The sequence below is a fragment of the Rosa chinensis genome, chromosome 6 (genome assembly GCF_002994745.2).
Source record: "Rosa chinensis cultivar Old Blush chromosome 6, RchiOBHm-V2, whole genome shotgun sequence".
Lineage (NCBI taxonomy): Eukaryota > Viridiplantae > Streptophyta > Magnoliopsida > Rosales > Rosaceae > Rosa > Rosa chinensis.
Genome location: NC_037093.1, coordinates 8,694,283 through 8,706,348, shown reverse-complemented (window position 1 = coordinate 8,706,348; position 12,066 = coordinate 8,694,283). Strand labels below are relative to the sequence as shown.

At 38.4% G+C, this 12,066-nt stretch overlaps 1 protein-coding gene across 2 annotated transcripts; it reads right to left on the bottom strand.

Moving 5' to 3' along the window:
• Positions 1–427: 427 nt before the first annotated feature.
• LOC121050187 (serine/arginine-rich splicing factor SR45a-like) lies at positions 428–4,169 on the bottom strand. 2 transcript variants are annotated; one of them, XM_040509553.1, is made up of 9 exons: positions 4,030–4,169; positions 3,820–3,903; positions 3,506–3,614; positions 2,695–2,844; positions 2,087–2,398; positions 1,772–1,895; positions 1,438–1,554; positions 1,137–1,316; positions 428–647 (listed from the first exon to the last, which is right to left on the bottom strand). In XM_040509553.1, exons 1-5 carry the CDS (start codon positions 4,092–4,094, stop codon positions 2,381–2,383), a joined length of 426 nt encoding a protein of 141 aa, XP_040365487.1. In that variant the 5' UTR covers positions 4,095–4,169; the 3' UTR covers positions 428–647; positions 1,137–1,316; positions 1,438–1,554; positions 1,772–1,895; positions 2,087–2,380. The 2 variants fall into 2 exon arrangements, with proteins under 2 accessions (XP_040365487.1, XP_040365486.1); XM_040509552.1 differs by lacking the exons at positions 428–647; positions 1,137–1,316; positions 1,438–1,554; positions 1,772–1,895; positions 2,087–2,398 and adding an exon at positions 2,541–2,581 and having other exon boundaries at positions 4,030–4,167.
• Positions 4,170–12,066: the final 7,897 nt, after the last annotated feature.

The window sequence follows — 12,066 nt, the reverse complement described above, 5'->3', positions numbered from 1 at the left end:
GCTTAGACTATATCTGTTGTATGATCAACATTTGGGACAACGGAGTTCAATTGCAACTGTTGTCTGATTTAGTTTTTGGACAACAGAGTTCAATTGCTTCTGTTGTGTGAGTATAAATTAGAAGAGACTGATTTGTTAAAAACTGATGTGTGATATGAACGATTGCAGTGTGTTTGTCCCAATTTTGGCCATTCAGACAACGGGCAGTTGTCATTATATCTCTATTCTGTTGTCTGATTATTTGAACATCCCATTCCTGAATTAAATTGTACATTCATTTGGTCCATTTACCAAATGAACAGTAGTTCATCAAATATAAACATTGCCAACCATCAAATATAAACTTTGCAAACCACTAATCATTGAAGCCAACATTGCAAATAAGAAAAGCATTCTAGTGCATGCCCATCTACTTGGGACATCAAAAAGCTGATACATATATATGTATTATTCCAAAACATGCCACATGGTGCATGATAATGTACCAGCAGAGAAGCACAAAAAAGATGCTTTCCATATCAAAATTGTACCAGCAACAAGCGCGCTACTTCAAGGTTCATGCACATATGTGTTGACAACAAACTTCCCCCACTCATTTCGCACTTGATCAATATCTACTTGGGTTGGCTGCTGCCTCTCCTCTCCCACTGAAATTGATTTAATATATCAAAGGGTTTACTTAATCATTTTGATGAATGAGGCATGAACATAATAACAAAGTTATGAGAAGTTGAGTCAAGTGACTATATTTTCTCTGCCAGATTTTTGTACCTGCCAGATTTTCATACCAAACTAACTAACTGCCAGATTTTTGTACCTAAACATGAGAAGCGAATGCATGCCACTGAGAATCATATGAATGGTTAAATAAAATTACCATGCTTAGGACTCAAAAACTTACAGTTAACACAAAAGATCCTCTATAAATTAAAATCACTGAACTAGATACGGAGTCAACATTAGTAGTTTTGAACATAAAATTCTGAACAAAGCATGTTACGTGTATCCCATAAAAGCTAAGTCAACCAACAATATATTCTGACAAGGAAATTTACAGATCCGGTTCCTCTTTTACTAAGAAGAAACCCCATGCTATTAGTTATTTCAAAGTAGCAAATAGTAATGGCAGTACACACCTGATTTTGCTCAAAAAAGTTTGTTAGGACATTATGCTCCCCAAGCAGAACTTCACTTGCTATTGGCTTTTGTAAACCCATTATTAGTTTAAGCAAAGTACTCTTGCCACATCCATTTGGGCCAATAATGGCCAGTTTCTCTCCTTTTTCAATTGTGAGATTTGCTCTGCTAAACAACACCTGGTAGACCACAGATATGGTTGCAATTAATACACACAATTTGCAGATGAATAGATCTTTTTAAGGTGAAAAAAAAATGGCTTGTAGCACTTTTACTTGTGAACAAAATATGTAAACCCACCTTACCTCCAAATGGAGCAAATCTCCCACTTCTTCCCCATTCAGGAAACCTGATCTTGATCTGTTTCTTCTTGAACGGCCTTTCAACAAGATCCTCTTCCTGAAGTTTCTCCAACTTCTATTCTTGCAAAGAAAAAAATAAAAAAAGTTAGATAAAGAATTAGAGGTGGCCAGTTAGATGATCTATGTAAATACCTGGTGAATAGATAATCAATCTTATTAATGCATACAGATGATCTATGTAATGCATACAAACATTACAAGGTATACATTAGAAAATGAACTGCAATTTCAGCTCATAATAAAAGAATAATCCTTGACCCAACAAAACACACCTGAAGTTCAACAAAACAGTAACGATATCCTATAGCATTGACATCAATTTTCTTCAAGACCCACTTTTAGAATCCCTTGTAGATTTCGACCAAGATTGGTTATTATTAGAACTTGGATTCCTCCCTGCAACTCAAAAACCAAAATCAGCTTCAGAACAACAACAAAAAATCAAAACTTTATCTCAATCTAAAACCTCAAATTGAATCAATGTTTACCCAGTTCTATAAACATTCTTTAAGCTGTTTATTTATCCTAGGAAACCAAATAGAGACGTAGCAGAAATTAATGATGAATTATAGGAATAAGGAAAAGACCTCAACAAACAGACCAACTCGAGCAGAGGAGCAGAGGATTTGGACGATGATCTTCTTCTGCTGCTGTTCCTAGTAACCTCCTTGTTGTTGTGGTTATTGTTGCTGCTGGGTCTTCTTCTCCACCTCTTCTTCTTCCAGATTTATAGATCAATGTACCCAGAAACCCCCTCCTTTTTTCCTCCTCATTCAATGTATCCTTCTGGAAATCCCTCTACGAAAACTATCTTCATCATCTCGATGGTTTCTCTTCCTAGAACGAGCTCCCCCCATGGTGAAAATCTGGTAATCAATGACTCAATATATACCTAGAAACTGCAACAGAACAATACTCTATCCATTCAATTACCAAACTTGAAAATACACAAGTAGAGAGTACAGAAAATAAGTAAGTATCCAGTACAATCAATTCACCCAAAACTCTATTATAATCATATTCATTATGATTAGCACACACTAGAATTAGATTGTGAATTCGATGAAGTACACACACCAGACCTGCTGCCAAAACTTATCAGGCAACATTTCTGAAGAAAGAAAATCTTCATTATAAAATAATTTAGCAGCATACTACATAGTAACTATCTTGATCCTTTGACAGAAACTGATACCTTTTCCACAGTGACTAGTCGACCTTCAAGCACAGAGCGATTCAAGTACTTAATGCATCGCTCTGCATCCTCTACAGTTTCCATTGTGACAAATGCAAATCCACGAGATTCTCTGGAGCGAGGGTCAGTTACAAGATGGCACTCCAACACCTGAAACCAAAGCTTAGTTGTAATTTATCAACATAAGATCTCCAATAAGGTACTCTCAGGTTATCACTTTCTAGGTGAACATCAAGGACGAGCGACTACTCTTGCCTCAGCAAGTTTAGTTAAAGCCCGGTAGTAGAAAGGAAACTAGATATCTTAGTGCATAGAGAGAAATGACAAGCACTACATTACCAACTGATAAAAATTATTTATCATAGGATAGAAAATGAAGCTTCTCTTTAATCTCAAGAACAGAAACTAAATGGAAAGGAAAGCTGTTAAGTTACCAAGGAAGTTACTCCCTTCTTCCGAACTTACAATTTTCCTTCCTGTTCTAGGGAGATTCAAGTATAATAGCTAAATGAAATACAATTGACCTATCTAGTGATAAGCTGATGGCAGACATAACACACCTGCTGCCTACTGTGTCCAAAGTACACTTAATAACATGCTTTTCAAGTTGTTACTTCCTTTTTTGGTCAAAAAAGAGTTGGTTTGTCTGTCCATTGTTTAAGATAACTATTTTGGTCATGCATAAGATATTTGTGTTTAAAATGTTGCAGTCAATTAAAAGCACTATAGCACAACAAATTCAATCTACATGAAGCTGTCTCAGGGTAAGTTCCATATATTATTCAGAAAATAAAGTTATAATAGCTCATACCTTGCATTCTTTGTTAAAGAATTTCTCAACATCAGCAGAGGTAACCCTTGTGGATAAGCCTGTTACATACAAGTTGTTTCCAGGATTGGTTGCATCCACAGATGGGCTCCTGGAGTAAGAAAAACAAGATTCATATTCAACTAATACAACAAAGCTTGAACCCAAATATTTTGGTTGGAATAAACCCAAAACTTACAAAAAAAAAACCATGAATTTCCACAATGTAACATAACATATATACATGCAGTTATACTAGCCAATAACCCAGATTTTATTGACACTGAACAGTTAGAAAATTGAGATTTCCAGTGTACCTAGAACGACTCCTTCTAGACCTCGACAATGATCTCGATCGGCGGCCTTTGACAGGTGAGACAGAGGTTTGTGGTGAAGCAGACCTGAGGAGTAATCACCAAACGTCACAAGAGAATTATGATACTATACAACTCATATCATTATTAAGCAAAAAGAAAAAAGAAAAAAAAAGACTATAATTCTGAATCAACATCGAATGGGAACTGTACCTTTTTGCTCTCGTGTATGACCATATAGGCCAAGTGAAAGTTCTGTTTTTGGTAACCATATACATCTCTGCTCATGCAGGTATGATAACTACCCAAAACGTAATTACCTTCAACAGTTGTAGGACAAACTCAACAGCCTCTCTTGGGCTTTTCTTGTCAGCAGCTCTAACCATAGCTACAACATGTGGAATTGCCTGCAAGTTATAAAACAACTATTATATCTAGAAGGTCCTTGACAGCTTCACATGCATAATTTAACATTTCTTAGATATGATGATAGCGATGTATATCTCACAAGTTGAACTGTCAGATACATGAGTAAGACACATTTTTGAAATGATTCTTCAGCGCACTTAATCCATATTTTTAGCCTTTTAGGGTTGTGGACTTGTGTTAGGTCCATATCAGTTGAGAACTGAGCATGGGTAATGAAATGCTATGGTATTTCTAATAACAGAAGAATGTCCAAGTATTTTACGGCAATTAAACTGTTCAAATAGGTGATATACAAGTACAAATGGTATGTTCCTGCTTGCTCTTTGTTTCTCTGATATAGACTCTAGTTCACTTGTATAATACTTCTTGAGTTTTTGATGAATATAAGTTGTATAACAAGAGACATTTCAATATTTCATATACACTGTGCAAATCATACAAACCAGCCAACCATGGCACATGACGAACAACTTATTACATATCCTACCTCGTTGCATTACCTCAAGAAAGTATTTGGGAATATCATGGAAGTCATTTGGCCTGGCAACAGTAACAAGAAACAAAATTGTTAATTGTTATTTTCTGGAGTAAGATCACCACAACAAAAATAATTTAATAAAAGAATACTGAAAAATGAAAAGCTATTTAGAATAAGCCAATAAGGACCACTACAAAAAAGGAACATGTATTAAAAAACTATAACATGAGAGAAACTATTAACTTGAGTTCAGCAGATCTTTTATCCACCAGCAGCTTGCATAATTCAACCTTCAACCACACCACCTGCAGGTAGAACTTACATAAATCTCAATATCTAGTAGTGCATTTACAATATTAAACAAAAATTCAGAGCTTGGACCCAATTATTATGTGGCGAAAACCATTAAACAAATCTAATTTTGTTCAGAAACATACGAACAGCAAAGCTGAAACCAACAAATGCAACTAAATTTCAAATTTTCAAGTCAAAAGTCAAAACAGAAAGGCAAAAAGTGACAAATGCAATTCGAACCCAGAAATCTAGAAGGACAAAACAGATCACATATCCAATTTTAATCTCATATCAGTCATATGTATAGAGTATAGCAAAAGTAACAGATGCAATTCGAACCCAGAAATCGAAGCAAGAAAGATGGCAGCAACTTACCAAGCTTGAAGTTTCCGAAATTGAGTCGAAAACTGAAATCGAAGCTGCTTCACCTAGTAGAGTTCGAGCCAAACCCAGACTTGAAGACTGAAAATTGAATACCCAGAAGAAGAAATTAAGAGGAAGCCATAAATCGATTGAAGAGTGAAGACCCAGAAGTAGAAATTAAGAGAAACAAAAACCCAGAATCAACGCGCACCGTCAGTCCATCACGGCGTCACCGTAGAAGAAAGAAAAGGCGTCGTGCCGCAGTTCCGGAGAGAGACACAGAGAGAGAGAGAGAGAGGAGAGTGGGGCTGCAGGAGAGAGAGAGAGGCGAGCTTTAGTCGAACTTTTAGGTCAGATCGAGTTTCAGGCGTTTTAGCCTAATCAGGAAATTAAAACATAGTAGAATGGGGCGAAGAGACCAAATCTAGAGAAGGAGAAGAGGGAGTTACCTTCGTGGTGATGTTGCTTAGAATCAAAACTTTGGGTTTCTTCCTTTTTGGTTTGCAGGTGAGGAGAGATGAGAGAGGAAATGGTTGGCTTCTAAAGAGATAGACACGAACAAGAAGAAGGGCCTGAAGGCAGAGTTACTTTGTGCAAGCCGAGTGGGGAGACAAAGTCACTAAGGCCCTAACTAAAGGCGGGGTTTTTTTTTTTTTTTTTTTTAACTTTTTCACACAACGCATGTATGAAATTGAGTTGTCTGATCATGTACATGTTAAATTTGAGTTAAGGGAGCAAGGAGGGAAAATTCCCGCCTATGTGCAATCAAAGAAGCAGTTTTGACGTTAGGGACATACATTTCTCATTCAGACAACACAAATAAGTCATTCCGTTGTAGGAGCTTAAATCGTGTACCAGCATTTCACTCAAATATTGGCCTTTTTGGGGCTACTCACTCACATTTTGGGGTACATGTGATTTTCTTCCAAACTTGCACAACGGAAACAAAAAAATGCGTTGTATGTTGTTTTGCAACTTACTCTCATACAACATATACAACAATACTGTTGTGCAAGGTGAGTCAAAATTTCGACCCAAATTTGAGCAAGGTGAGGGGGAATTTTTTTTACATTCAGACAACAGAGAAATCCTTAAAACTGTTGTACAATAATCTTGGATCCAAAAAAATTGATGTACGACCTCCTTATACAACGCAAATCTCATTAAACCTGTTGTGTGAAGCAGTTTCAGTGATCACACAACGGAAATTTTTTTTTCGTTGTCTAAAAAGTGTAGTGTGATGCAGTTTTTGGCATAGTGAATAGATCGCCTATCAAGGGTTCTAAGTAGCGGATAATGGTTAGAGAGTCATATCCAACATAAATGCCTAATCGTCTTTGAGGACCCATTTTGGTGCGCTGTGGCGGCGCAATTGGCACATAAACTGTACACCCAAATATGCGTAAGTGTGAGACATCAGGCTCATATCGAGTAACCATCTGGGACGCAGAAAAGGGTTGAGTGGTAGTAGACCTCAGATGAATGAGCACAGCTGCATGCAATATTGCATAGCCCCAAGCAGAAACAGGGAGATTGGTGCGCATAACCAATGCTCTAGCGACCATTTGAAATCTTTTAATGGCAGCTTCTGCGAGACCATTTTGGGTGTGAACATGAGGAACAGGGTGTTCAACCTCAATCCCAATGGACATGTAATAGTCATCAAACGTTTTTTGATGTAAACTCTCCAGCATTGTCAAGACGAATTGACTTAATGGGATGATCAGGGTGGTGAGCCCTTAATTTAATGATTTGTGCTAGGAGTTTAGCACATGCAGCATTTCTTGTGGACAATAGCATGACATGTGACTATCATGTCGATGCATCAACCAACACCATAAAATATCTAAATGGTCCGCAAGTTGGTTGAATAGGTCCACAAATATCACCTTGGATTTTTTTGTAAGAATGGAATATTTTCGTTAGTGTCCTTTGCATAGGATGGTCTCGGTCCTAATTTTGCTAAAAAGCAGGCTTGGCAAAACGAAATATGGGCTTTAGAAACAACCAGGGAAATATCCGGTTGAGCCACGAAGTCACAATTGACTTTAGAAGTAGAAAAAGGAACCAAGGAGGTATTGGTGGCTTCAATACCACTTTTGGGCCGCAGGGGGTAGGCGGCGCCAGCCCTACCTTGGATTGAATTTTGGTTCTGACTTCTTTTTGTTTTGAAAAATGGATGTCCGTGTGAGTCTTTAATATACGGATCATCATATCACTACATGGGTGTCCCAAACGGTCATGTCAAAGCCTATATGTGTCAGAATCTCATAAGTCATCTCTCATGACATGGTTGGATTCAATAATTCGAATAGTGGTTGCATACAACCCACTAGATCGACACATAAGTTTCTCTAATACTTGTTTATGTCCATAGTCATTAGAGGTGATGCAAACGAACTCTTGTCTATTCTCACAATGTGTTTCCACATGAAAACCATTGGCTCTTATATCTTTAAAACTCAATAGGGTCCTTCCAGCCCTAGGAGCATATAGAGCTTCGGTGACATTAATACTTGTGCTATTTGGCAACATAAATTGAACTGGTCCTCGACCATGAATCAATTGTGATGGTCCAGCCATCGTAGTCACAGAAGATCGACTAGGCGTCATCCATAGAAATAGCTGCCTATGTCGCAATATAGTATGTGTGGTGCCACTATCAACAAGGCATTCCAACTCTCCAGGAAACATACTGAAAAATAATAAAGTTCGGAATTAAAACATGTCCATGACATCGAATAATAATACGATACTTTATTAATAAAGATAGCCAATGATGACATCATATCAAAGGTCCCAAAAAGTCTAATCCAAAATAAAATCAAACTAAGACACATTGTAGTCATCACTCTATCCATTTGGTAACTCCAATCAAATATGACCAGGAAAGTAGAGAGATATGTTGGTGGAGCAAGGCTCTCTCAAGTACCATTAATCTCAATAACTTTCCTAGACATCATATTTCATTGGGTGCACCACATAAGAAAGAGTTCAATACAAATGTCATTTATTGACTAAGGCATATTGCCATTACAAAAATTCTTGGAAAATAAAAGGACTAATCTAAACAAAGTCTGCTGCACCCTTGTGCACTTCATTGTCAGTTTTGAAGTTCTCTATGGTGAGATGGATGTCTCCACCATTTTCTTCTTCTTCTGCAAGGTACACTTCTTGCTCCCTCAGGTCCCTGTATGCCCTGTATCTTGAAGCTAGTTGCTCGCTTGCCTTGCATTGCTTGAACCAATGCTCACTTGATCCACATCGATGACACATGTCATTGTGGTTGCCTCCCTTTAACTGAGGTGCACATTGTGCACGTTGTGGGCGATCCCTAGGAGGGTTGGTGCCACCACCACGACCCATGGCGCCTCCACCACGACCCATGGCGCCTCCACCACGACCCATGGTGCCACTACCACAACCAGGGATACCACGACCACCTCTCCCACGTGTGGCATTGCCACCATGTGTATCCGCACTAAACGTGCGGTTTCCTTCCTTGTTAGGGCGGTTATATAGACCCATACGTCCCTTATATCCCTTATTCTTAGGGTTCCACTCTTTGCGCCCTCTTTTGGGTGCATTATAATTCCCCTCATGAACGCTTTTAGTTCCAATGGGCCTTGAATTATAATTCCTCACGAGTATGTTATCATGTTTCTCAGCTACAGATATGAGATTGATAAGCTGATGAAACCTCGTGATCCATCCAACATTGACTTCAGTGCGGTATTGCTTTGATACCACAATAGCTGAAACGGGAAAGGTGGAGAGAGTTTTCTCAATTAGCTCTTGCTCTGTGACAGGTTGTCCACGAAACCTCAACATGGACTCTAGGCGAAGAGCTTTTGAATTATATTCAGCAACAGACTTGAAATCAGCAAAGCGCAGATTGTTCCATTGAACCTTCAAGTTAGGGAGGAGGGAATCTTGGACATTGTCAAAGCGCTCTTGTAGTGCTATCCATAGCTCTCTTGCATCCTTGATCGACATAGACTCCAATCTGAGTGCCATGTCCATATGGCGTCGCATCAAGATAACTGCTTGAGCATGCTTTTTAGGTGTTCGCACGAACACACGATCCAGGTTAGGTGCCTGGATTATGGGTAATATTCCCTTTCAAGTGAGGTGGTTCTCGACATCGGTTGCCCAACTGTGGTCATCCGAGCCTGTTGTGTCAAGCATGGGAAAGTCGAGTCTAAGTTCATTCGACATCCTGAAAATAAGAAGAGAAGATATATTAGTTTCAGAGCTAAACTTTCATGAAAACTAAAATAACAAGATTTTCGAGCTATGCTACCAAGAAAACAATTTCCAATAATCTCTTTTGGATTAGACCAAATAATAATGTTTTAATATGGTCACAATTTGATGCTTACGGACGCTCTTAGTCCGAGCATTATGAACACTCTTAGTTCGTTAAGCGTGAATCCCCACAATTCCGCTTTATTAAATAATCGAACCCATGTTCGTATATTGAAAATCCTGCAGAAAATAAAGGAATTTAAAAGACAAGAAAGCAGGAACTTTAATCTTTAAAACTTACTTGTTGAAATTTGGAGCAAATTCGCTTCTGAACAGCTCCCACTTCGAATGATGTACAGATCTCAAAACGACTCCAATAGGGCTGAAATTTGGAGGTCAGATAGAAGAGGCAGAGACGAACAACTTTGATGAAGGAATGATTTTTATCTGAGGTCCCGATAAAGACCTTTCAGGGAGTGCAAACAAGATGATCTGCACAGGAACGAGCGTGCTGCACACGGGTGCTCAAGGGCTGCAGGAGCAGCGTACGGTATGGCTAGCAAGGGCTAGGAGCTTGCGGCAGTTTTTGGTGAAAGAAATTTCAGGTGTTAGAGTTTTTTTTTGCTAGGGCTTAGGTTAGAGTATCGTGCTGATAACGTGTTGTAGAGAATTGGATAATTGTATTGTATTCATCTCATCATGAGGTTTATATAGGGTTACATCATGTATACAAAAGGCAATACATAATAGCTATACTAATCAATCACATATTACAAGTATGTCAATCGCATACATTATAATTCTGTCAATCACATACATTAAGCAATACCTATTGCATGAATAGTCATTATCATGTACAACAATGTTTTGATTTATGGAGCCTTGATTCTTAACTATGGAGTTGAATTCAAATGGTTTGTCCATCTCTCTGTTATGTGGTTTCCTTCTTTTACTTTCCCCTGTTTTTTTTTTTTTTTTTTTAAGATTTTGTTTTCTTGGCCTAAATCTGAATTTGGGTCTTCTTCCCTTGAATTCAAGAATTTTCAAAATTTGAATCTTTTCTGTCATGCTCTGACTTTTGTAGAAAAATGTTTTGTGTCTACTTGCAGAATTGATTTGGATTTCCTTTTTTTTGTTGGCCTAGATTTGTCATATATGATTGGTTTGGAGTTGATTTAAGATGAAGAGCAATCTAATTTGGTATTCTGTCTTTGTTTTCAGTCACAAAAATCAAATCAGAGGTTTAGTCCCTATTCTTTCCCCTGTTGTCTCTTTCTCTATTTATATTGATCATTGCTATTCTAAAATCCGAGAAATTGCAGAATTAGACGAAACTCCAATTTGGGTCACGGCATGCTATTGTATGCCAAGACATTGGCTGATTTTGATACTTTTTCTTCAACATGTTTTGACGCTTAGTCTTGTTGAAGTAGCAAAATTTGTGAACTTGAAAAGATAAATCTCATGTTTTGGTCAATTTGATTTTATAAAATTAAATGTTACCATACTTGGTGTTATAACATGCATAGACAAGGAGTTACAAGTTATAACATAGACTTGGATGTAATGTATGGTTTAATTGTATTTTTTTTTAGAAAATTACACACAAGTGTCAGTTTGAAACTTAAATTAGTTATAAGGTCACCAAAGTTTTCTTGTACACATAAGACCACTTGTATCTTCAAATTATTTCCACCCTGACGATTTTACCCTTCGTGGAAGAAAACTAACTCCATGATTAGTCTCTGGCCAAAACGAAAAGAAATTCATTCTCTCTCTCTCTCTCTCTCTCTCTCTCTCTCTCTCTCTCTCTCTCTCTCTCTCTCTCTCTCTCCGATCTCTCTTCTTCTTCTCTTTCCTCTACAATCACCGAAAAACATCAATTCCGGCCACCATCTCTCATCACGGTCATCATCAATTGAACCATAACACAAACCTGACCAAAGCCCAGCCACCCTATCGCCAATTAAGGCTCCAGCCACCACACACAATCCAAGGTTACGGCATCATTGTTCCTCAACTCTAATCGATCTTCGACCATCCTTTCAATGCACCACCACCACCAATGAGTTCAGAGGAAGCCGGACATTAAAATTCGAAAATCTTATGGCCCGCCGAGGCCGGAAAACCATCGTATGCACCGTCGCCGAAGTCGTCAAGTCTGTGGTTTTTCTTTCTTTTATCTCCGGCCACGTCTGAGCTTAAGGATCACCATGATTGAAATAAGCGCCTCAATATCTTGCATAGCCCCGTAACTCAAATCTCCAATTCTGGCTCGAGATGCCACACGCAACTCACTCGCCTCGGCTCCGGCAGCACCCTTCCTCAACGCCATCGCCGATTCTGTTGCCGATTCCATCCCCATTACCTTTCTCAGTCGAAACCGACCCGAACAGAGACAAGTTGGAGTAGATTCTCCCCATCTCCGCACACGAGGA